General features: G+C 40.9%; 1 protein-coding gene across 1 annotated transcript; it reads right to left on the reverse strand.

The window, feature by feature from the left end:
- Window positions 1-745: 745 nt before the first annotated feature.
- apbb1ip (amyloid beta (A4) precursor protein-binding, family B, member 1 interacting protein) lies at window positions 746-24,214 on the reverse strand. The gene is made up of 14 exons (XM_068710168.1): window positions 23,912-24,214; window positions 17,832-17,891; window positions 16,589-16,676; window positions 14,902-15,194; window positions 13,146-13,223; window positions 10,918-11,077; window positions 6,795-6,916; window positions 5,596-5,670; window positions 5,356-5,499; window positions 4,774-4,884; window positions 2,892-2,990; window positions 2,664-2,787; window positions 2,508-2,569; window positions 746-1,933 (listed from the first exon to the last, which is right to left on the reverse strand). Exons 2-14 carry the CDS (start codon window positions 17,889-17,891, stop codon window positions 1,358-1,360), a joined length of 1,992 nt encoding a protein of 663 aa, XP_068566269.1. The 5' UTR covers window positions 23,912-24,214; the 3' UTR covers window positions 746-1,357.
- Between the last annotated feature and the right edge of the window lie 2,558 nt (window positions 24,215-26,772).

Raw genomic sequence — 26,772 nt, forward strand, 5'->3', positions numbered from 1 at the left:
TAACATACTATAGTATGACTTTTTTAATTTTTTCAACATGCTATACTATGACTCTATTTTACTTTTTTCAATATACTACATGACTTTTTTCAACATACTACACTATGACGTTTTTTTACTTTTTTCAACATACTATACTATGACTTTTTTACTTTTTTCAACATGCTATATGACTTTTTTCAACATACTATACTATGACTTTGACTTTTTTCAACGTACTATACTATGACTTTATTTGACTTTTTTCAACATGCTATACTATGACTTTTTTCAACATGCTATACTATGACTTTTATATTTTTTCTGACATACTGTTTTTAAATTTAAGTATTTTCCAAAATCAAAACAGTGCTCCACTACTTTTTTGTTACAAATTGTTCTGATCATTTTTACCTGGTGTTTTATTTCTCCCTCACTAGGTGGAGCTGCTTCACCATATTCTGTCATTTCCCTTCGTTACACAAGAGACTGCAGAGGAGGCGGGTTATGCCTCAAGACCACCCTTTTGGGCTAAGCGGTTAAATGTCAGCTGTTCCTCCTGAGAGATCCTCTGATAGAGCAGAGACACTCAAGTGAAGAGGATTACAGCATACCTGAGCCTTTGTTATATTTTAGTAAACTTTTTCATGCTGGTGGAAAAAAAGTGGTACAAAATGTCAAAGTCACGGCTGTTAAATGTTCTCTTCTACTAAGATTACCCACCAGATGTGGAATCAGTGACCAACAAAATAAAAAGAGTGCAACAGAGGAATTAACATTTTTTAATGCCATATTGACACCTAAATAAATTCAAAGATGCTACAGCAGAGGGTGTCCTGTTTGTTTTTTGTAAGACCTAGGTTCACATACTATTCATATACTTTATGCACACACCAGAACTTTTACTTGTCAGATTTCAGCAGGTTGTACTCAATGACAAGAAAACCCAACAAATTTATACATTTCTTATGCCAGGTTTTATTTATCTTGTTAGTCATTTGGAAACTCATCGTGTACTCTGTATATGGGAATTTTGTTTATAGTATTTACAGCCTTCCATGCAAACATGTCAATATGTACAATTCTATGAAAATGTCTCTTTGAACCACAATAACTGCATTATACTTTTCATGTTTTCTCTTCAGCAACGTTACAAACATTGTACAAAATAAACCGTTAGGTCTTGAGAATAATTACACGTTCACTTAATTCATGCAAGATTATGTCTTGGATAAGGTATCCATAAAAATGGATGGATGGCCATCTGTTCTCTGGAAGAGATGAAATCTGTATTGATCTCCACTGGCTTCATTTTGGAGATGTTCAGTATTGTTATGGATGTAAAGAGTGGCAGATTCAAGCTATTTTTATACTCAGGCTAATGACCACCACGCTTCTTGTTCATGGCCAGCGCCAGTTCTGACATAAAGTCTCCACCTCCACCTCCACCCAGAGAAGGTGTAGTTCTCTTTGGCGGAACCGGAGGCATCTTCTTCACCGAGCCAGAAGGCCGTAGCGCTGGTTTTGGGGCAGCAGCAGGTGGAGGCGGAGGAGGTGGCGCTCCAGCCCCTGTGAACATTTGCTGAGGTGGAGGCGGAGGTAAAAACCCTGGATCTGGTGGTGGAGGAGGCAGAGACTGGTCCACACCCCTGAAACTCGCTGGGGGCGGCGGTAGTGGTAAGGAGTTCAACGGTGGCGGAGGAGGAAACAGTGAACCAAAGCCAGCAGCCGGAGGAGGGGGTGGAAGGAAGTCTGGCGGGGCATCGTCGTTGGGTGGGGGTGGTGGAGGAGGGAGGTTGTCCATTGCAGGGGGAGGCGGAGGGAAGTTGGTTGGCAGGTGTCGCTGAGGGATGGCAGGTTTTGAAGAACTCTTGGCAGCCAAAGGAGGTGGTGGAGGTGGTGGGGGAAGGATGTCTGGCAATGGTGGAGGTGGAGGTAGGACATGTCCCAAGTCCTGAGAAGACAGAATATATAATGACTCAACATGTACCTTTTTATGGCATATCATACGATGACTTTTTTATGTCTACTATACTATGACTTTTTACATTACTTTTTTCGACATACTATACTATGCCTTTTTTATGACGTTCTATACTGTAACTTTTTCTGACAACATTCTGTTGGTCCACAATATCAGTCTTCCATTCATTGTCTATGGAGCAGCTCCAGACTTTAGACTTGACATCACAAGTTTGAGACTTCTCTGGTGTTTGGCTTTGAGAGAGTAGCTCATGTTCACAAATATTGACTGAACTTTCTTAGACCCTGGTAATAACATATTGGCATCCTTGACTGAGGTAGTGCCCCCTGCATATACCCTGTGACTGAAACAATTAGTTGATTATCAAAATGTAATTTGTTCTAAAGTTACTTTTTAAAAAAAAAGTAATTTTGGCCTGATGTTTGGACAAAAATCCAAAAGCATCACCTTGGGATTTGGCCATTTGTTACCATCTAACATTTTATAAACAAAACAATAATCAACAGATAAATTGATCATGATCCCCTTAAGAAGAGTTTTGTACCGTAGAAACAGGTCCTGGTTGGGGCTCCAGAGCATGACCATTGGCCTGGCTTGGTGATTTGGCTGGCAAAGGAAAATAAACACCATGAGGTTGGAACTAATATCACTACATCTGGGACGTTTCGCATCAGTGAGGGCAGCTTGTGTGTCGTGGTACCTCTGATGGTGGGTGAGGGCGTTGATGGATTGGAGCTCGATGGAGTGCTTCGGTTCGTCCACACAGAGCTGACCGCAGCCTTCTTCTCTGCGGTTTTATAGTTTTCATACAGCGACGCACCGTACTGGAAGTGCAAGAAACATGAGAGCATGAGTTCTGTTCAAATGGAGATTTCTTTTTTTTTTTTTTGCCTACAGTATCATTTAATGCAGAGGTGGTTAAATTTACCTTTGCAATCCGTATTCCTGTTACCCAAAGGTTCATGGCCCAAGCATCATCGCAGCAGAGGTACTTGATGTACTGAGACTCTTTTTGGATCTGAGGATGCTGTAGAAACAAATCCAGAACGGTTAGTAAAGAACATACTATGTTAAAAGTATCTTTAAGATTCCTGTCAACAGGCTTTTATTACTTGATTTTTGAGAGAAATGACATACTGTTACAGATTATAGTTATATTTAATTACACTAACAGCCTTCTTTCTAGCTGTTGTCTGAACACTGCTGTATTTCATTGGTACATTTACTGAAAGACAGCATTCCTCAACTCTGAGAGACTTAACCAACTCATTGATTGAATGACTCAGCATTGCATTTCTATACCACTCTCCCAGATAAAGGATCAAAATCAATACTGCAGAACCAGATATATAGATATATGTATCTTTCAACATTTTTAAAACCTGCAAAATCAGCAGAGTTCCTCTTTAAGGGTACCACAAGGGGGCAGAGCGAGTCTACAATCAGAGTGGTAACAGGCTACTCCAGTTAAATAGGTGCTATATTTTCAATTCCTGTTTGGAATAGTCCAGTCAGCATTTCTGAACATGAACAAAGTTAGAATGTGTGTGCCATTGAGTACATCCTGAAATCCAGTTTAATTGAGCAAATATGAGATGTTTGTTGCTCCAATAGTCTTAACCATTGGATTTAAGCCTGTAAGTGTACACCAAATATTTGCTTTAAAGTGCGCATTGTATGGGTTTCACATTCATTTTAGAGTTAACTGTTTTCCCTTGAAGAGGATTTTGACTTCCCACAAAATGTCATGATATCAGTTCTACATAATGGGTTTGGTATTAGAGATCACTTCAGGCAGCTCCTCTGAATATAAAACAGCTAAATGTTGAAGCTAAATTGTTTTGTTCTCGTCCTTGAATTGCAGCGATTCTTGGCAGCCCGTAAACACCACATCTGTCAAAACACACCCTAATTGAAGACTTTGGCAGCCGAAAAAACAGCTTCTGTTATTATTGTATCATCTTCATCACCGTCGAACACGACCGAGGAAGCTTTTAATACGTTTTGCTGTGCGATTCCTAAACGACAAAGACAAGCGGCCATGTGAAACCTGGCGAGCCTCGACAGGTCCTTTGCCCTTGGCCATCAGCACCTTCAGCTCAAACCTTGAGGACTCCGTCTTTCACTGGGAGCTAATTCAGTGTCTTTGCCTCTCTAAGCTCTTTTTGCTTTGATCCTCAACAACTATACAGTGGTCTAGCGGTATCTGCTGATTCTAGTATTTCACAGAGAAGATAGGGGAAAAGAAAGAAAGAGGGCTTTCACATCCCTTTAAGACGCACCACCAACTCATCTTATTCTTGCTTTTTTCATGCCAGTCAGCATTTTTTTTTGGTCTTAAATTAGTTCTATAGGTACCTCCCATCATTATGAATATTCTCGGTTTGATAGTACTCTCTTAAACACATGGGGCTTTTACAGTCATTTAAAGAAATAATAGGAACTGCTTAAAAAGTCGTCTTTTTCTCACCATTTTCAGCTTAATTTGGTAAAACTGTCTCCTTTCACTTCTTCAATTTAAAAGTATTTATTGCATTTCACAGTTCCAGTTAAATAAGCAGCTGTGTGACTGACCATGCACTCAGGAACCACCATTGCAATAATCAACTCTGCATCGACACCTTTTGCACTACGCGACAAAAAAAGGGGCATAAAACAGCGACAATGACAAGGCACTCTACTGTCTTACTGTAAATGTTTTCTTCAGTTAGGGGAAGTTGCAGCTTCTCTGTTTATAAATTCGCAGTGAAAGGGTGTGTGGCTTTGAGGCTAAGTAGATCGAAAAAACAACACGTTTAAAGCAAACCTACCTTCAGAAAAAAGCAGAAGTCGGTTGGGGCTTTGTATTTGTTCTTATAGTCTTTGCCGTAGTAGACGTTCAGGTTGTCAAACTGGACAAAACAGACGAGGTCCCGGGACGACTGAAAGAGAAATAAAGGGATTATATTACAAATGAATCCGTATTGTAATTACATTTAATCGAATTGATAATCTACACTACAAGTGCAACAGTAAGGATATAACGTCCTGTATGAATGGTGCGTTTGGGGAAGACTCCCACGAGATCTAAGATATAAGTAAGTGAATGTGTATCCAGCATGGATTAAAAACTGTTTTAGCTCTATTCAGCGATGCATGAAAGATGCACGTGGTTGATAAAGCAGAGAGACTACACATTAGGACTGTGTAGTCCCAGTGACACATTTTACAAAATCAACCATGTGATTCCTAAAGTTTCAGCTGACATTTCAAAAATGTCTCTGTATCTGCTGGGCTTTAATCTTTCACCACTTGCTTGAGCCCAGCTGAAAGTATCCTGGATTAGAGCGTTAGCTGTTGTGTGTTTATGGTCTGGTCACAAAACGGTGTCCCCCTTTATTCACCCCCCTGACCTTGGTTTTCCCTTTGGGCACGTAATAAATTCCCGAGGCCCTCAGCTGGAAGAGTCGCGGCTTCCAGGACTTCTTGCCGTCTTCTTTGAGGTGCATCACCCCCTCGAGATCCGGCACGATAATGGACGTCCCGCAGAAGTTCTCCTGCAGAGGTGAAGAGGGATGAAAGGGGTCACTGCAAGGAGGAAGTGTCACCTTAAAAATATTTCACTTCTGGTTTGTGTGCTCGAGTTTGTTTACCTGTATTAATAACTCCTTGTCTTTGTCTTTTATGTCTTTCAGAGCTTTCTTATCCTTCTTCCATAGATAAAAGTTCTGCAGGAATAAAACACAAAGTGCATCAATAAATCTCGTGACCTTTTCTCTTGCGCCACCAGAGGTTTCTAGTAAAATGTCTCAGCAGCAATGAGATGGATTGCCATGAAAGTTTGAACATTTTAGACATTAGTTTGTCCAATCCTTTGGTTTATGACCAGCAATACTCTCCACTGTACCTCATGTTAAGCCCTAAGTAGCTAATGTTAGCATGCTAACACGGCAAGCTAGATAGTGAACCTGCAAATGTTGTCATTTTGTACATGCTAAAATATGCATGTAGACATTAGCATTTAGCTCAAAGCTACACTTGTTTATTCCTCAAATATGGATCATTATCCAGATTTTTCTTAATAATATTTATCTAAATGCAACTTCAGAAGTGTTTTTTTTCTGTCTGGTCAAAAATAAAACTACATCTTCAACTTTTCTTTTTTTTTTTCTAGAAAAATGAAATGAAGTTTAAACGTATTAAATATCAGAACAAAACAGAAAAAGATATCATCAGGCAGAAAGAACCCACTTTGTCCCTGTGTGACTGGGCTAGTTTGACTTGATATCATAGTCTGTGTTTTCATTGTGGTGAGAGAAAGCCCAGAGGGGAATTCTATTTTGGTAGCTCTTGTCAAAAGTTGAAACTGTATATTGATAGGGACATGCTGCATGGAGCAGATCAGGCTTTTGTTGGGGGATGTGGAAGACATGATGGAGTACTTAAAAAGGAGAATATCTCACCAGTTTTCCAACTACGACTATTTGTCTCTGCCAACAGACCGAATCCATTAAATACGCCGGGTTTATAAAGGGTCCCATTATATCAACAAACATGCCAAGATATCACTGTCTTTTGCCTGAGGCCGTATTCTCTGATATATTACAGTGAGGACATAAATGTAAGAGGTCATCCTGCATGGAGGAAAGATGTCTCATAATTCAGACAACTTTTCGACGGTGAAAACAGCCAGATGGCTCTGAGCTGAAACAACATGGAGATGGATTTGCACAAACCAAGGCCAAGGATCCTTGAACTAGCCAGTGTTGGGACTTTTGAGATATCACACGCACATCACTCAGCCTACGCTTAGAGGGGTATTGAAGAGGTGCAGACAAGTGAGCGGACCAACCTGTGGGTTTTTGAAAACCTCGTATTTCTCCCCCCGCTCCTGAAAGAGGACTTGGTTCTCGCTGTCCCTCGTCCACGCTAAGAGAGGCTCCACCAGGTTCTCGTGGTCTTCAAACGCCCGTTCTGTCAAAAGAAAGGGAAACTTGGCTGTCAAATTGGTATCATTCAGATGATCAAGCTAGAGTCATTATGTGTGTGTTTTTATGTGATTATAGCATCTTTCAAATTACTCTGATGGGATGTGTTTTGATTTGCAGGGAAAAAAAATGAGACAAACTGGTAAAAATAAGTGCAATCTATAATCCATGAGTCTTATTTTTGATGGCGCAATGTATCAAAATGTAAAACTACTCCATAACAAGTCACGGATAAGTTACAGAATGGGCCTAACAGCACAGGCCAAAGGGATAAAGAAGGGGATTTTGCCGTTTCTTTTTCCCCTCATACCTGAATCTGTAGGTCTGCTATCTCTTTGTTCATTTCTTAAATGCATAATACAGCTGGTGCTGTAGGTAGGAAAGGGGGCCTCTTATGTGTACTATGAGCCAAACGTCTTTTTTGGAGTAATAGCACAGAGTCGCACACTTTCTGCTGCATTTTAGTATATATATATATATATATATATATATATATATATATATATATATATATATATATATATAGATCTGGGTGCTTGTGATGCATCATTTACTTTAATAATTATACTTCCTGACTTCCCACCCCTGCAGTAAACACAGCCATAAAAAATAGTTTCTCAGCACATTCAAAGACCAATGCTGATACTCTGGAGACATTTCTAATCTTCCAAAGCCAGTTCACTCTCACACACCGAAGAAAAGCAGAATCTGCAACAGCCTTTAATCTCACAGAGTGTTCTCCACATCCTCTCTGTTCTTTAGCTTTCTACCATACAACGTTTCAAAACAAATGTTTCCCCATATGTACAGTAGTTCGCTCTGTCATGAAATCTTTAAATCAGCTGGTTCAAAGTCAATTTCACAGCTGTACAATTGTCTGTTTCAAAATGGGATGAATTAAGGAAGGGCTCAATAAAACACAAGCCTCCCCATTTTGCTGGAGGGACTTTAAATGGCACTAAAACTTGAAAACACATTAAGGGCCCTCTCCTCCTCCTCCTCCTCCTCCTCCTCACTGCCCACCCACACACTCTGAGCTATAGATCTCCAGAATGCACCGGGCATTTGACTGTAGTTTAGCCGTGGTCCCCAATTACAGGTTAGCAGCCGAGGCAGAGGTAGGCATTAAATAAATTGCTGCCAGGGTTCCAGTCTATAGTTTGACTATTACAATCATTAAACAGATGGTGTGACTTCGCTGCTAGAGTGAGCTATTCAGAGTCAAAATCCCTTTGAACTGCATAAACCACATGGTGCGTCCGGATAGTGTGCATGGCGAGCACATGGGTGAGGATTTGTTGGAAGATGGTGTTGCTTGTTGAGCTTTGTGGGTGTTTATTTGGCACGACTTGCCGTGGCTTTCTGTTGGCAACGATTAAAGGTCTGCGACTGCTGTTAGAAAGCGACACGCTCTGGGGAGGTTCAGAGGCATTTCAAACACACAAACCCACTCAGATGTCAGAACGCCGACGCTGTGGATAGTCAGAGACGACGCGAAGTCCTGCGCTCCCCCGTGATTGCAAGTCAAGTGAGCTGAAGCTTTGCATTGGCGACATGCTGTAAATAAATCAATGCGTCAGACAGCTAATTTAAACACGAGCTACCGTTCGGTTAAAAATAAACTGTGTTGACCAAAGGGAAACACGCATTTCCTCATTTATTGTGGGGTGGCAGTTTATCTCATCTTTTAAAATTTCCAGAAAGTAAAAGAGTCAGTTCATCTTTTCGGGTTTATCTACAGTATTGATGGTACTTGTTGTTGACGTTAAAGGCACCTATCAGGTGTTTAAGGGCCCAGTGGGACATGCAGCATTACAGCCTCAGCCCTATGCAAAAGAAGTCAGCTTGAAGTTTGTGCTTTTAGAGTTACTGGAAGAAGTTGTTTCTGAGCTACAATTACAAACAAAGATGACTGGAAATGTTTTCTGTGACAAACAAACAGTCAAAGGATACGTCTGCTGAGATTCTATATTCTTTCTTATCGAGGAAAAAAAGTCCATTGAAAAGACCAAAAGCAACAATTATCCGATCCGACTAATAACTGTCGTCTGCGTATCCAAAACATCTTATTCATGTGTGCCAAAGACCTCTATTCTGGTCCAGAAGCTATTAAAAACACATGAATGAATGAATGAATGCACTGAGTGACAGGTGCCTTCATTACAATGAAGATGGGCACTTCGGTTTATTGTGTGTTAACCACATATACACCAATATGCTGCTGAAAACACAAACATGCTGAAAATAGTCCCCAACAATTGCTCCTGTTTGAGTAACAAACTCGCTAGTAGCTACAAACTACCGTGTCCAGTTTGTTTTTTTTAGAACAAACCTATATATTTATGATTCATTTTTAAAGACTTATGTCTTCAGTAGGACAGAGAGGGTCGGGACTCGTAATGGAATTTGTTGAGCGTATGGAATAATAAACCCAGGCTTATCCTTTAATTTAGAGTTTCACAGCTTAGCTAGCTGCATATAAAATGACTTGAATATAATAATAATAAGAAGCAAAACAATATTGACTTACAGTTTATCGCTCACAGAGGTTAACGACTCTACCGCCTGTGCCTCGTTAAAACGGGCGTCAAATGACTCTCCGTTCATGATTTGATTGGTTCTTTAGAAAATAGGAACGATCTCCGTAGCAAAATGTTATAAAACCAAGAAAACAGACGCTGATGAGGCGGCTGAAGTAAATATAGCACAGACGGCTCAGACGGAGGATTGAGATCATGAGGCTTCTATTTCCGTATGACAGAGAGGATGACTGACAGTGTCCGATACAGCAAATTAAACCCACCTGTCTACACTGAATGTGTCTGTGTAAGAGAGGGAGGGATAGAGAGAATATAGGAAAGAGGGGAGGAGGGGGGGGAGGGAGAGATGGATGGGAGTAAGATCAATGTTTCATTGTGAGCTCGCTGCAGTATGGCTTCCATCGCGCCAATAAAAATACAGTTCATCATCTGGACCTGAATGAAATATCCCTCCTCCGGGCACGTTGTGTGTGTTTAGTTGACAATTCATATAAAAACACATTAAAGGCATTTATTGTCAAAGTCTATCTATAAAAGCAACTGCTGTGTTTTTCTCGTCCGATGATATATTTGCTGCCAAAGCTCGCTCCTATGCTGTGATGTTTCTGCACTAAATTCAACAGAAAGCACTTGTCAACAAAGCAGCATCACCAGTACTATTTTCTCTTTCTTCTTTTTCTCTGTTGACTCAGTATTAGTTGCTTATTCTAGCAACCTAGTTCTTTGATTTATTCCAAACTGCCGCACAAACTGTGTGTCAAAGGATTTTTAATTTCCCCCTGAAGATACCGGACCTGTCATAAGGTGTTTAACGCAGCCAATCTCTCATAAAAGGACCACAGACTGAACCACCATGGAGCAGTATCGACACAATAAAAGCAGCCTGTGAGTCCGGGCTTCATTTACCATCAGTCCCTCCCATTTTACAACACTTTTAAATACATTTCTGTGCTGACCGCGAGCAGCTCTATGCGGCTGTGTCCTCCGATAACACAACACCTATTGATGTTAGTTTAGACACCGGTGTCTGGATGTCACAAAACAGACTTACAGCTCAACCAGGATGAACTGAAATATGAGTTTTAAGTTGTACAGCTAAGAGAGAGAAACTAGCTACACAATTAAACTATCTAAGACTTGCCCCAAGAATCATGGAGCCTGGGTTTTCAATTAGAGTTAATTATTATACTGTACATATATTTCTATGTATGTATGTATTGTCTTATATCGTTGTAATTTTATTCATATTTTACTATTATTGGCTTTATCATTTACCTCCAAAGTGTTTTACTGCTATATGTATTGTATTATGAGCTTCTTGGTCATCTATAAAACACTTTGAACTGTTGTCAAGATGTTACACAGGTGAGATTGGATTGATTTAATACAAACGCAGTCTGTGTACAGTAACCTACAGTAAACCGGATGCTATATCGCAGTCACTCACCGAGTTGCAGCTCAGGGTTGGTCTCACACAGGCTCCAGTCCACGTTGCAGTCACAGTGAGTCTTCTCGAACATGTTGTCCAGAACCTCCCTCACTGTCTGCCTCTCGTCCACCATCAGAGTCTTGGCGCTGCCATCGTTCATCAGCACCTTCACCACCAACTGTCCGAAAACACGTACGACTTTATTATAAATAAATGATATATCTCAGAAGGCAAACTGACGTCATTTACATTGTTAGTGAAGTAACAACCACATTCATTTTATTAACAGATTCAATTCAAATTCAGTTATTTAATTTCAACTTCCAACAAGCAAATGTTTGTTGCATGAGCACCCATCCATGTCACCTGTTGGTGATGGGTCTAACTGCTAAACAGGAAATGAGAGCTTCCGATAGGCTTTATAGTGGTGGAGCTCAGACTGTACCATTTTGAGTTAAGTAGAGGGGGTTTCATTGTTTTAAGAAATACCCATTCTTGTTTAAGCTCCCTAAACAACTATGATCTCCACGTTAAGAGAGTGAGGGAAGAGTTGAAAGTAGTTTTTTGTTGTTGTTTTTTGCATATAATTGTTATTCGAATTGTCATTGGCTTAGCTTAACTTTGACATTCTTTTAAAAAAGATGCATGTTTATTTCCTTTCTTTAAATAGTTTGGAGCCTAAACTGCTTTTAAGTGTCATGTACCCTGCAAGTAAAACATACACCAGGTGAAGATTCCTCCGGCTCCTGTGTGATCTCCCTGATCCTGAAAGTCTTCTGGCTGTAGCTTCACATATAATGGACAGATATGAAAGTAATATCTATCTATTCATCTAATTCTCAGCAAGAAAAATGTCAGTGTTTTTGGTTCTAAAGAGATTTTTTTCTCATGAAAACATGTCGTGGACAGCGGCAGGTGTCTCTAAAGTGTGACATTCAAGCACCCCGTTTAATTACAGGCCATGTACAGTAAATGGTTGTTTCTGTTTCCTAATGTTAGTTCTACTAGTAGAGTTGGAGCATCAGCACTTCTGTCTCTCTATTCTGTTCACCCTCTTTAGCTTTTTTTTTTAGTAATTTCCTCCCCATTGTATTCATCTCCTTTTTGCAGTCTTAGCACCTCCACTTCCCCCCAAGTTGGCCAAGATTAATTTTGCTCTGGAGCGGCGCAGCGCTTTCTTCACAGGCTCATGTGGCTTCGCACTTCCTCTCATCTGAAACAAATCCAGCTTTGGGAAGCCGAGGAGTCTCACAGAACGAACCAAGGTCAGCCGGTCGCTGAGCTCGTGTCATAAAAAAATGTGGGACTCAGAGATGTTATCACGAGAGGATTCAGAGCGTTAGATCACACGTTCCTCGGTCCCGACCTTTGGAAAACAATATGGGTTTGGCATGCGGTTGAATGAAATGTCACTGGATATCAAATTATTTTTCCTCTTATACTGTTCTTCCTCATGCGAGGCGGGTATCTTTAAAATACATGATCCGTTTCGAAAGCATGAAACTCGAGGGCGTCTGCCCACAGACGGTTGCGCTGAAACCACTGAGAGTGCACCTTGCTCGGGGACAGATGTTCCTGTGGAAGTGGCCAGTGGTCTGTTTTTCCTCAGCATTCACACACACACACACACACACACACACACACACACACACACACACACACACACACACACACACACACACACACACACATTTATACACACACGCACATGGCAATGTGGAAGAGCTGTTTTCTGCTGGTTTCCTTTAGATTTTTCTCAGAATTTACAATTTACAACTTCAAAGACCATTGATGCGGTCACAACCATGTAAAGTATAACACTTCTCAGCCAAGACACACGTAGAAGTGTAGAAATATCATCAGTCTATTATCTATTATAAAACTTTATGCAATTGGCACGAAACCTACGTTTGGTTCTGCGTAAAAATTGCACATCCTGCTGCCAAGCTTTGCATGCAAAACCACATGTCTTTGCTTTTGTTGACTGCTTTGAAGATGAGAAAGTGTCCACATAACCCTCCAAAGAGAGGAAGCTGTCCTGCAGGACGTTGGCTGGATGAAAGGTAAGTCATCCATTACTGTGATTGATGGCTCCTCCAAAGGAAGAGAAAGAGCCGTACTATCTTTGAACATCACGTCTTTTACAGTGATGTCCATGTAGCCGTAATTCACCGCGTCTTTAAAGTTTACTTACATCCAGTGGATGTCAGATCAGAGGAGGACTCCTCGGTGTTTGGTCCTCTTACCTTTTTCACTTTAGCTTCCTTGAGCTTCTCAAGAGCGAGCTTGATTTTGTCGGCTTTCATCTGCGCCTCGATTTCCTCCTATGGACAAAAGAATGTAATGTTATGTTTCAGTGCAGAATAGATGTTCGTCCAACATTAGTTATAATCTGGTGTGAGTGGGACATATACCACCGTGATGTCATTGTGTTAAAGCTGGTACACTTTGGAAAATCAGCACAAAGAAATCATCTTTGGTCTCAGCAAACTGTAAACAGCAATAGAACTAGTTTGATATTTTGGGGGCGATACGCTTATTTTGTTTTGCTTAGAGTTAGATGAGAGGATTAAATGAAGATGAGATGTGTATTATGTGTATATAATGGACCTACAGCCAGCAGCTGGCTAGCTTATCATAGAGACTGAACAGCTAGCGTGGCTCTTTCCAAAATAAACTAAATATGTCTACTAGCACCTCTAACGTTCAGCAATCTCATTTGTTTAATCTATGCAAAAACAAACAAGCAGAGAAGAGGTCACTGCTCCCAGATAGACAACCACCTGTGAAACACAACTTGTCATTGTTACGCTTAGAGTTTTTTTGTACAGATTAAACAAACATAAAGTAAGTTTATTCGTGAGTTTTAGAGGTGCTGCTCGTCAGATTTGTGTTACATTTGGACAGAGCTGTTTCCCTGTTTCCAAGCTGAGCTAAGCTAATCGACTACTGGCTGTAGCTTCATATTTACTGTATGATAGTGGCATCAATGTTCTCATCTAACTCTCTCTCTCGAAAAAAAAGCAAATAAGTTAATCCCCCGAAAATGTTTAGCTGTTGCTTGTGAAGAGCATGGAGCTAAAGGTAAACGAGGGGAAAAGATGTGACTGCTGAGTTCATTTCTGTGGATGCAGCGTTTTAAAGTGCTGCTCAGGAGCTGCAGTGTTTAATTTTAATTCCATAACCTCTCATATGTGAAGCGTGCATTGAAGAATTTCATTTGGGCCATTAGATCTAATCTACTAAATCTCAATTATCAGGGATACCCTTTACTCTGCCTTATAACTCAACGTGTTTTTACATTAAAATCCTGCCCACTCTGCAGTTTTAATGAACTCGTACGCCTCTATATAACAATGACACGTTCTCTGCCTCAGCACAGCTGGTGTTTTTACCTCAGAAGGATGAGGTAACAAGCCTTGCTAAAGTAATAACCCCCCCCCCCACTCCTACCTGTTACTCTTTCCTGCCTCATGTCTGTATGTGTTTGATCTGTTCCAGACAGACTCACAAGTCTCTGTAACTGTAACAGATGCGTCCGTCCAGGAACAACTTCGCCATGATCTCACCGTCCAACTGTTATAAGAGCAATACCACTCTTCCCAGTTCCACAAAGACAAAACAGGAAATTCATACGCTGGGAACTAGCGATGCTTTTGTTGCAATGCTGTCTTGTCACGCACGGCTCAGGAAGTGCTTTCTCGTGGTAATCTAGACTGTGACATTATCATTGCCTCTTTCTGCTTCTTGTCTCTGTCGTCGGATCTTACATTTTAAGAGCCTAACGAAGCAAAGAAATGAAATGTTTTTTCTTCACAATCTGTCATCAAGCATTGTGGCTTTTTCCTGGAAACCAAAATAAACTCTCTCTATCACTCTGACAAGCCTTGGTTAAAGCTTTCACTTCTTTAATTTTGGACCAGTTCCCAGTGTAGCAGAGAGATTAACATATATTTGCAGAGATGCTGCTCTCATCTTACAATCATTCTTACAATGACTCACCTTTGTAGGCTTTGCAGCCTGAGGGGGCGGAGGTGGTAAAAGGGAGGCGGCGCAGGAGGCCCGGGCGCTAGCATTGCTGCTGGTGCTGCTCGCTGGTGATGTTGGGTAAGGGATGGAGGAGGCCGGGCGGATGCTCAGGCCCTTAGGCGGTGGCGGCAGGTCTGGCGAGGGCGGTGACGGCACCTTCAGATCTTCTATTTGTGCTGCAAGTTTCTCTTCCGTCGCGTTGAGATCAGCCATCAAATCGGCCATGAGCGCGTCCAGATCGGTGTCCTCGAGTTCATTGAGGGACTCTGGTGTTAGAGGAAAATCAGTTTATTCGCTAATAACTGACCCAAGTACAGTAAGTCTATGAAATATAAAAGATCCATATTTGAAAACTTTTTTTAAAACGTCACATAGAAGATGCTTTAGTTCCTTTTTTGAAATGAACTTTTTCATTTCATTTTTTTTACAAGTTCCTCTCTTAGTTTCATAATAACAACTAAATGATCCGGTGCAATGCATCAAATGGTAACATGTATGTTTAATAGTATACATGGCCCTTGCAGATAAAATAAATTAAAGCATTTCTTTCATTTTATTCCTCGTTCATCTCCTCTAGTCTTCCTTTAGGAATAAAGGCTGGTGGTGCTGTAGGGCAGGTCATTAGTAAACGATAAATAAACAATTATTAAGCCATTATTTACAATGTATAAACTTATGAGGGTTGTAACGATCTACACTGAAATGTCTCAGTGACAACTGAATGATTGTCATGACATTTTGTACCAACATTCGTGGTCCCCAGAAGATGCATCCTACCGATTTTGGTGTTCCCCCTGACTTTCCCTCTATAGCGCCACCCTGAGGTTAAAATTTGCCATCATATCAGTGTGAAAGTTTTAAACTATTGGATGGGTTGTTAGGAAATTTGGAGGCTTTTCATTTCCCCCTCAAGATGAATCAAAATGACTTTGGTGATCAGCGTAAGCAGGTTAAAATGTTATTAATCAAATACTTCGGTTTACGACCACAATGGCTGCAAAACGAATGACATTTCCAACAACTTCAGCTGTACTTTGTACTGTACTTTGCTAAATGGTAAACATGGCAAACAGTACTCGCTAAACATTAGCGTGTTATGATTGTCATTGTGGGCATATTAGCATGCTGACGTTAGCATTTAGCTCAAAGCACGGCAGAGAAAAATGGTTTATTTTGTGATTGACCGTCGTTCAGCTCAGATTTCTGAAGGTTTGTCCTTGTAGCTTAGAGTAATGTGTGGTGAAGAGCTGATGTGACAAGCCGACTTGATGGCACACTGTACTACTAAAAAAAAAACAACAACTGTGAAAGGAAGAGTTAAATTAGAGTGCTAATGCCAACAGATGCTGCAACCTTGCTTTATCATTAACCTGCTTGTATTACAGCCCATACGAGCCAAAGGCAAACACTGAGTAAACAGCACAAACAGAGACCTCAGTCTTTGTCTTAAATCACCTCTTGAACAGTAGCCAGATAAACTGCAGACACACAGCAAGGCTGTTTTTTTTCTCCCTCTTTGCGTCACTGATCATTTTTTAGATAACTGATGGAATAATGCAATGGACATCCTGCGTTTGCACACTGGGCTGTTGTGAAAAACTCTCAACACCCAGCTCTTTGCGCTATTGCTACACGCTTGACGGACAAAACGCGAAGTCACCGTTGAGGTCGGTGAAGCCGATGGACAGGTTGACGTCCTCGTTGGCGCTGGGGAGAGACGCAGGAGGTACCGTTTCCTGTCCGAGACTCTGCAGGGAAGAATGAACAAGGCGGTGTGTTTATAAGAGCGAGTTAATCCACAACACATTCTGAAACATAAACTATCCCCAAACATCATGTAAAAAAAAAGTTTGGTGTTTACACGACTAATGTTACATCTGTTTTTAGGTATTACACCTAACAGAGCTTCTATGTGTTTCATTCAGCCCGTCTGGCCAAATGGAAGTGATTTAAAATGACTGGTGGGTTAAAAAAAAACACATCAAAGTCATCAGCAGGGGTTTTCACCAACACAAAAATGTGTAATCTCTAACTGGGTCATGCCATTTGACCTCCTTCTCCAAAAAACTGTTGTAATTGATGGTTGTTAGTTGACCACAAAGAGTGTTTCGCCCCCCGCTGTGTCTGTTGTGCTTGCCAGTCTAGAGTGTCTCGGTGATCGATGGTGGGTTTTAGGGACTTTGTCGTCTGTCTCGAGAGTAAAAAAAAAGTCTATTTAAGGTATAATGTGGGAGAATGAAGCGCGGGCAGTCTGGGGGAAATGTGTCGTGTTCAGTATGTGTTGCAAGAAAGCTTTTACTTGGATTTTACTGTGACACAAAAAGGTCCTATGGTACTGTTCAAATTGGAATTGTTGGAGTGTAAATAATACAATTACCTATTGTAAAAAAAAAAAAAACACCTGCTTATTGCAAATAATTTCTTATGAAACAACGTGAAACCATTGTTGTTGCACAATGCAACTCTAAGCACGTAAATCCATCCACTCTTTATTATTTACTAACCTTTTACTTATTTAAATACGTTTTTTTTTACTGTTTCTGTAGTTTTGTTGTTGTTGTTTTTTGCATGCTTTTATTTCAGAAAATATATTTATAAGTTCATTCTTGCAAACTTCTCTGAGCAACTGATACAGAATACATAATTTATTGGAAAATAATTATAATAACAATACTACTACTAATTAAAAAAAACCTTTAAATTAAAACCGTAGCAATTTAGCTTTTATATCATATTATTAAGACTGGTATTAGATATGTATTTCCCTCCCAAAAATAAATGGCAATAAGGTATAATACTTATATAACAATTAGTGCTAAACTAAATCCTGAAGATGTGGAGAAGAAGTGCTAGAATAAAACTGTATGACCATAGTTCTTATGACCATAACCGTCTTAGTTCACCTGAGTGAGGAGGTCCATCTCCCCCAGCATTTCACTGAACATGGCGTCGATGTCGTCCATCTGTTTAAAAGCAACAACAAAAGTGTCAGACACAAAAAAAAATCCCACATGTTTACTTTTCCACCATGTGACAAAAACTGTTGGGACACCGTGTGCATCGGTGTTTTTGATTGGTGCTGCAAGGAAGCAAAACCTTTCCATTGGTTGGACTTGGCTGTCATTTGAACGACAGTGAAGGAATGTGTGGAATGAAGAGGTGACTCTTATCCGCTTGGTGAAATGACACGTTCGTAGATACACACGCATGTTGCACAGCCGGTGAGACACATCATTGCTGCTTCACTTTGAGAATGTGTGCTGCTGTAATTTGTGCCCTGAGGCTATGTTATCGTCTCCACCCAGTATGAAAGGAAGAAAAGTATGTATGCATAACTTCCAGGCAGTCATGTTTCGCCAGAACGTGTCCTGTCTTGTTGCACATGTTGAACTGAAGAGTGAGATTTGATTTGATTTTGGTATTTTCTATCGGATTCAGAAGTAAACTGGCCTCTCTGCCCTCCAAGTCACCACTGCAATCAGCCCTACAATGTCATTAAAGACTCTTAACTGTTGAAATCAGCCCCTCACAGTACGTGATTACAATAAACAACGTTTCTTTTAATCAGTGTGAATGACAATACCAATCTATTTCAGTTACCGTGTGCTAAAAAACTAATTCAGAATGCTGCACGACCACGAAAATTGATCCCTGAAACATGCTGAGTCGGAAAAAAAAAGAGAGAAACCATCGGCAGTAATAAAATATGCATGCTTGTATGCTGGGCGTAGCTATAAATTGCTGATCAAAACTCATACACTTGACTGCTTCAGAGCGATATAGTTTAAAGGTGCAAGATCCGATAATGGGGGCGTTTTGCCATTGCCTCTCAACAGCTCTCAACATGGCGGCGCCTGAGCGCGCGGCACATAGCTAACAGCGCTAACAGTGCAAACAACGGGGGGGGGGGGGGGGAATCAGAGGGCTGGTGCTATGCTGTCGTGAAAACAGCTGCCGATCGGGACGCCGTTATCAGCCGTGACCACTGTTTGAGAGCCGTGCAGAGCGCTCGGCCGTGAGCTAACCAGCAGGGCACGATAACATGCACTAACATGCACTAAGATGCGATAACACGCACTAAAAGGCTATGTCAACAAAGAACGGAGAAGCTCAGATACCAACATACGCAGAGGGAGAGCGACTTAATTCTCTGCTCCTTTAACCCCAATTATTTCAGTCTAAAAGTAGCGAAATATTCTGCGACAAGTGCTCCCGAAGATTCACTTGACATCTGTAATTATGTACAGTATGCCGTCTGTCACTGTGTTATTATTTGAATCCACATTTCCTCAGAGCAAATGTTATGATGGGCTAGAATGTGCAGTCAAAACAGAGTCCCTGTTTTCTCACAGTGGAACATGACCAGCGGTGGGACGGGTCAGTGGCAGTTCATTCAGTCACAGTGGTGCTTTGATGGGGTTTTAACTTCACTAACTTCACTAATTCCAGAAATGTAACATGACTGCTGGTGCACCTCCAATTGCATGTTAATGGTCCAGTAAACCCAACAGCGACTGAGCCGGTGAGGGTACAATACTCTGATTAGGGACAATTCAACATTAAGTGTGGCTGCTGTAGCTGCTGAACAACCAGCCTGGTTAAACACTAAAGGCTGGCTTTCTGCCCGTGGCTCTGTGGGTGTTAATGAGAGTCACTGGCCTATAGTCACACAAGGGACACCATGTGTCCATTTCTTTCGCGTCGCTCGGCACAACTTCTTTTTCGGGACAGCGTTAGGCTATAAAGCAAAAGTTACATTTAGGCAAGTAGAAGACCGTCACGAACACTTTGGGACACACGGCGTCGAACATCAAGCTCGTGGTTGATGGTCCCCTCCCCCTCCCCTGCTGCCCACCATCAGTGGTCTATCTCTATATTTAATACTACGTCACTAGCTCTGACATAGTAAAAGTGGATGCGTTTAATTTGTGCGTCCACCGCGAAAAAGGATCCTTATTGACTTTCCACTGGTGTTGTTTTTGTGCTGAGCGAGATGAAAAAAAAAATGGACAATTCGTCTCCCTGTACATGAAACTAGTAGATTTAATTTCATGACTGTTTCACGACCTGCAGTGATTCTGGGCTGCATGCAAAGGCAAACGCAGTTTTTGTTGTTGTACAATACATTGAAATACTTTGTATAAAGCTTAGAACTAAACATGATTAAAACAAACTGCTTTTTGTTCATTCAGGACATTATAATTGCTGATTTAAAAACGATCTACTGAGCTTGTCTATATTTGTATGAGCTGGTTAACCTACAGATATCTTAGTGTGGCTTTACTAATTTTGTAGCACAGAAGCATGACTGGTCTGCAAAACTTGGAGCTTAGGTTGTTGCATAAAGATCAAATGTGGTTATGTTCAGCTGTAAGACGACATTCATTATATTTGAATAAGGAATAGCTGGGGTTAGGTGAAGGTTTGGTGTGGTTGAAGTTAATAATAAATGGACTTTGATTACTGCACGTCTCAGACCACACTTTGTTTTATCTTGGCCTCTCTGTTAGTGTCCTGTTTGCCACTGAACAAAATCCACCAATTCTGAATCTTATTAGTTTAACTCAATCAATTACATTTTCTCTCCCTCAGTGTAATGTTTACATAAGTCTTCACTTTTTTTTTTTCTGCCGTTACGGTTCATTAGATATGAAAATATTATCACTAACAAAGTGTAACTCGCTGCTGTTTTCACTCACCACAGTATGGAATCTGTTCATTAAACTTTTAGAGCCAACAAGAAAAAAAAAAAAGAAAAGAAAAAGAAAGAAAACATTAGCAGAGTTTTAATCAAAAGCAAAGCAAGAGAGTGGAGGCAAACCCCTGAGTCGCACTGCGGAGGAGAAAAGAGTGATTGATTGTGTTCCAGGCAAGAGTTCAGACAGTGCTGTGACATGATGTTTCTCATTTGAATGTGAAATGGATCAATATTGTTCCAACATCTAACAGATGGCGCGTGCTTGTGTGGTTGGAAGCTTGACGAAGACAAACCGTATCCGAGACCATAAATGGTTTCTTGCAGATTACAGATACAAACTTGTAAAACCTCTCTGGTTTTGACACCGTTGCACACATTTAGTATTTTCCAGAATAACTGAACTTCTTTGAGTGTCAGACAATATGTTCCAGGCGACGTGTGTTTGTGTGGGTCTTTCTAACTGTGTGGCCCCACTTCTCCACCCCTTGTTACAAGAATGGTTTACTCCCAGGAGGAAGTGGTACAGGGTGAGCTTCCTGCCACTTGCGATGTTGAAATCGAGTTGGAAATGGTGACATGAGCAGCCACCTGCACCCTTAAAGCTGTTTCCTTTCAATCACATAGTGCCACATTTTTAGGGTCACAACTTGCACGTGTTATTCTGCATAAAGGCTAAACAAAACATCAATTTAAGTGATTGCAGAATTAAAAATAAAAAAATCATTATTTAAAACAACTTAATTATTTTCATTTCCGTCTTTTTCCAGTGGTTTCACATTTTATTTTGTGTTACGACAACCGCAATGCAACAGATCTCACTGCAACGACCACAGTTTTGGTCTAAGTCAGCGCTTTGCTCACACAGAACACGCAAACACTGTGAGCGTCTGATGCCACTTCCAATGTGCATTTTTAAAGTCACACAAGGAAAATATCAGCGTCAGTAAGGTCAGCTGTTTTTAGAGGCCAAATGCATAAGAGCTCTCCCACAGTAAAGAGAAGTCAGAGAGGGCGAGTGTAGAAACACTCAGATCTCGAAAACAAACAGGCGTCTGCTGATGGAGGCAAAACACATTTATGCTTTATGTTTATAATCACTTCTTCCGCACATAAATGCACGATTGTATCCGTGTCTCACTTCACACGTCAACATTAACCTTAAGAAAGTAGCCCTGTTACACTTTTTTTTCATTTGTAGGTGTGACATTGCAAACAAAACACAAAGGAGGGAGAACCACAGAAAAGGTGTCAACGGTAGAGGCTAGTTGTTCCACTTAGAAATAAGTGTATTCGCTTTGCTGCTGAGAGCCTTACAAGAAGATTGATACCACTTTCATATCTGTCTGTAGAATGTGAAGCTAGGTCCAATAGGTTATTAACTTAGCTTAGAATAAAGATTAGCCTGGCTCTGTTCAAATATGAATCAGCCTAAAGAATTAAACAAACAAGATATAATTGTCAGTGTTAATTAGTTAGCTTTAGAGCTGTTGGTAGATTTATTTTTTATCTTTGGACGGAGCAAGGCTAGCTGTTTCCTCCTGTTTTCAGTCTTGATGGTACGCTAAGCTAAGCTAAGCTAACTGTCTCCTGGCTTCATATTTTGAGTGGTATCAATCTTATCTAACCTTCAGCACGAAAGTGGAAAAGCTTCTTTCCTAACTTTAAAAACAAAGACCGTGAATAAAAGAATGGCTGAAGATATCAGAGATGATGTGGATCTGTTGTGAAATCATGCAAAAGGTTTTTATCAGCAATATTGGAGAAGTTAGTTGGAAGAGAAAACGTTGGCGTGACTAACGCTATCTGACAAAAGCCTTGCTGAAGCATAAAGTGCTGGGAAGTGAGCTGAGTTTTCAATTTTATTCGGACAAACTGATGACAAGTGTAGATGGAAGTGTAAAGTGAGATGGAGAGAGTAATGGGATAATTTCATTTCCCAGTCAATATCTGCATTTACTGTAAAACAAAGTTTGTATTTGTGATGCTTCATGTTGTGGACGATGCTGCAGCCTGAAGGACGACAATCATAAAAGTACGTCGCTGTTTCTTTGCACCATTTCTTCTTTCTTTCCAGAAACCGCTCTGAAAATATGCGATTCATCAGCATTTCTGAATATTACTGGAAACACTCGAGCATGGAATCTGGCGCCGTATCAAACCTCCACAACGCAAACACACCACACAAAGAAATAACAAGTCCAAAAAATATAGCATGCAAGCGACTTCGACATTCCTAAATAATCTCAAATCTTATTTAATAAATAAGTTTTGGCCGAGAAAATGGAAACCAGACAACAACGCTAAGTGTCCGTATCAAAGCACGGCATGTTTACCGTGATGTACAGAAACTCCCTCTCTTACTCGGCTCAAATGTCTTTACTTTGGCTGACGTGTTTACAGAAGTGGACATGCTCTGCAGTAAAGGAGGAAAATTAGGGGGTTGGCAGCAGAAAGAAAGAAAAAAAAAACAAGAATCATAACGGACACGAGATCGTATCTATGTGTGCTGAAGGGAGTCTGGGCTTTTAGGAGAAATCAAACATGGACATTAATTTCCACTAAGGTTATATTTACAAAATCATTCAATCTTTTTTTTTTTTTTTCCTACATAAAATTCCCTCTGCGCGTGAGTCATCGGACAGTCTGTCTAAACTCACTGTAATATTGCTCAACGGCAGTGAAAAGCATAAAAACTGTCAGCTAAAAGTTCTTTACTCCAGCAGACGCTCGCACTGATACACAGCTTCAACTCATCTCAAAAAAAGCCCAAAATGTACAAAATGTTCCTGTCATCGGCGACAGCACTATTAGCTTTAAAACACGAGGCCAAGCGGATCAGTTTCATGCGGTCATTGAGTCATACAGCAGTGTGAAATTAGAGTCGGGTCCACCCAGTTGGAAAGAGCACATATGAACACCCTATTCATTATATTAGAAGAGCCTAATGAACGGCCTCATCGCTGGACAGAAAGCTAATTAAGCCTTATCTCACGAGTACAAAAACATCCTGGGTGACAATAGACGCTTTGTACTGTTATAATTTGACAACTTTTAAAAGTCTCTATCGAGGAGGAGGTTTTAAATTTACCAAATTTGTCTGGCTACAATTTTTCAGTCTGTATAGTGAACTTTATCTGTATTATCCTTCCTGCTGGAGGAGAAAAATGATTTGATTTGATTGATAAAAACAACAAAGACTCACAGTCAAAGCTCAGAGGAAAGCAGCGACGGGTGTTCACCGTTAACTGAAGGTACAACATCTACTTTAGCAGAGGTGTAACTCACCTTTTCAAATGTGTTAATCCTTGTTTCACCAGTTAGTTTCAAGCTTCGTGGACATCAGTTCCACCTCAGCGTATTTATTCCCTAATAAAGCTCAACACCAGAAAAACAGTCTCATACAGGCAGATCAGGGTGTGTTGATGTGGATTGCATCTGTCTCTCTTGACTGTTTAACGTCTTCCTGCTCAATGCGGAAGTTCAGGTCGAGACCTGCCACTGCATTCCTTCAATATAAGCCCAACACTTTCACAACAGTCTTGTCTGGGCAACGCCGGGCCGGCCCACTCGACGGTCTCCTTATCTGCGCCGTATTCTGCAACTTTTTTTTTTTCTTCATACAAGGACAGAGCTGGAGAAAACTGCAGTGGAGTTTGCCTGTGACTTCCAATCATACGGCTGCTGATTGACAAGCACTTGAGTGGATGGCGGAGTGTTCGGAAGAAGAAAAAGAACATGAAAGCGAGGTCTCGGTGGGATCGAGAGAAGGGCTGATTCAGCAGGAGGAATGTGACGGCCTCGGTTAATAATTCACCTCGCTGAAACTGATTTACTGCAGGTCTTTAGACAGGAGTGGTAACACTGTACGTCACAGCGGTGAGCACCAGGCTCCGGCTGAGCTCCTGTGATCTAAATTCTTCTGAAACACACAGCATCACCTTTAGACACATCCATATGCTTTGAAGTATTTTGCTGCACAGCCATCTTCCCTGAGACCGAGGCGTACAAAAGTACATTCGAGCTATTTTTCTTCACTTAAAATCAGGAAGGAGTAAAGGCACTGGTGCGGTGCAACAAGGTCACTTATCTTCAGGGGGGGAACCAAGCAGAGCCAAGCTGTCAAGCTATGAATAGCCTCTGGCTCTTATCTGACCAGGCAGATACAGATAGCTCTGTTTATTTGCATTTCTCCTTGAGTCAACCTGGGAGGCCTAGAAATATAAAGAAACTAGATTTCACATCTTTTTTTTTTTTTTTAAATCCCTCTTCAGCCTACAGAGATGTCAAAATATTTGGAAAAGGTCAGAAAGTAGCGAGGAATGAGGATCATGATGCAAAATTATGCTTCGAAGAACAGCTTTCCCCCGTCTCTAGGCTCATTTTCAACTCTTTAATCTGTTTATAAAGTAAAATATTACCTTCCATTTGCATTATTTTGCTATTATTAGCACCTCTGTGTCCTATTCTCCCCGAAGACCAGCCTCAGTGCCACCGGTAAAGGCAGACCACCCTCTCTGTGGCAAAAACCCTGTCATCATACAGCGAAGCCGAGCACCACGGGGGGGGGGGGGGGAAACCAAATAACCTTGAAAGCATCCAAGAGCCTTTTCGTGACTCGTGATGCATTGAACAAACACTCCGGGGTACAGGCATGTGTCCCAACCACCCTCATTTCCTCTCTCAGGGGTTGACAAGCAGACGGACACCGTAGGCGAGCCTCCCATTAGCTCCAAGCATCTCCTGAACACGAGCACCCCGGCGCCTCCGAGGTCGTTTCTCAAGCAGATACGCTGATTGACAGGTTGTGGAGCTCGGCAGCAGAGAGAGAGAGAGAGAGAGAGAGAGAGAGAGAGAGAGAGAGAGAGAGAGAGAGAGAGAGAGAGAGAGAGGGAGGATGTTTCTACTTTGTTGTATCTGTGCAGCCACTCTTCAGTCACTGAAGGTAGTCCAGCAGAGTGGATACCGATCATGTGTTTTGAACAATGTGAATGCTGCAGCTCATACATCTCGGCACGGAGTCAAGACAAAGAGGATTGTTCTTTTTTTTTAAACGCAGATGTTGTGCATTTTAGACAAAGTGAGAGCGGCAGTTTTAATGCGTCACAGGTTGCAAAACGAAGCCTTTCTTATCTCGGTTATGACGTGGAGCAAGATGGTAAGTTGTGATGAGTAAGAGAAGAGCATACTTTAAAGCCCATTAGTCTCCATCATATTTAATCTGAGTGCTCCAGCTCAGCCCTGAAAACCATTATTGAGCTTTTGTGCACCAAGAGAAAAAGGGGGGGGGGGGGGGGGCGATAATGAAAACCAGTGGGCATTCGTCAAATGTACTGCAGAGGACAAACTGTCACAATGAGGATGTGAAAAGTGATGCATTAGGAGTGTTGTGGTGCCCTCTATTTGTACTCTGCTGTACTAAACACTCCTGCTCAGTGGGTGTAGTGCAGCTCATGCTACCTGCACCACTTACTTCCGCTCATCCCGTCTGCATGTTTACAGCAGAGCAATAACAAACAGTTAAGCTGGATTTCTTTTCTTTCGTATGTATGTATGCAACTAATTTAAGTTTCTAATCAGCCCCACCTCTGTTGTACTTGGCAGGATGTATTTGCCAACAGAATTCAACAAACAATGAAACTAATGTTTTTCTTATTAAGTCAAACGTGCCTCTCTATGGAGGCTCATTTCTGCCACGTAAAAAAAAAGAAAAAAGGTTGACAAGATGGAAAAAAAGAAATACTCATAAATCTAAATTTTAGTAGCTAATTCTTTAGTTTGGTTATTTAATTATAATTATTCCTTATTTTTGCATTTATTTTTGTAGACACAAGGGGCACTAAGCACCAGATTGAGCATGTGTTGAGGAAACAGATTAAGGACGAAGGGAGCAGGTGTTTCAACGTCAGGTGAAGCTTTTTGCTTTTGGATTGGAAAATAAAATGAACTTAAACATTAATCTTACACGGACAATAGACTTCTTACCTGCCTGAAACCCAATTTAAATGGTGCATCAGTGGACTTTTGTTGATGATTGGCCACTAAAAATATTAGACAATAAGTCAAATTTATGTATTTAAAAATGATGAAATATTAAGTCAACAGGTACAAAAACAATTGTGAGATAGTAGATCACATAACTGTATTAA

The sequence above is a fragment of the Cebidichthys violaceus genome, unplaced genomic scaffold (assembly GCF_023349555.1).
Source record: "Cebidichthys violaceus isolate CVI_PGR_0920_01 unplaced genomic scaffold, fCebVio1.0.p SCAF_15, whole genome shotgun sequence".
NCBI classification, from domain to species: Eukaryota; Metazoa; Chordata; class Actinopteri; order Perciformes; family Stichaeidae; genus Cebidichthys; species Cebidichthys violaceus.

Excerpts from the sequence above, each read along its gene's own strand:
- apbb1ip (XM_068710168.1), bottom strand. The coding sequence starts at position 17,891 with ATGGACGACATCGACGCCATGTTCAGTGAAATGCTGGGGGAGATGGAC. Across the intron at positions 16,677-17,831 it reads AGATGGACCTCCTCACTCAG|AGTCTCGGACAGGAAACGGT; the intron begins GTGAACTAAGAC and ends TCTTCCCTGCAG. Across the intron at positions 5,500-5,595 it reads ACAAGGAGTTATTAATACAG|GAGAACTTCTGCGGGACGTC; the intron begins GTAAACAAACTC and ends TCACCTCTGCAG.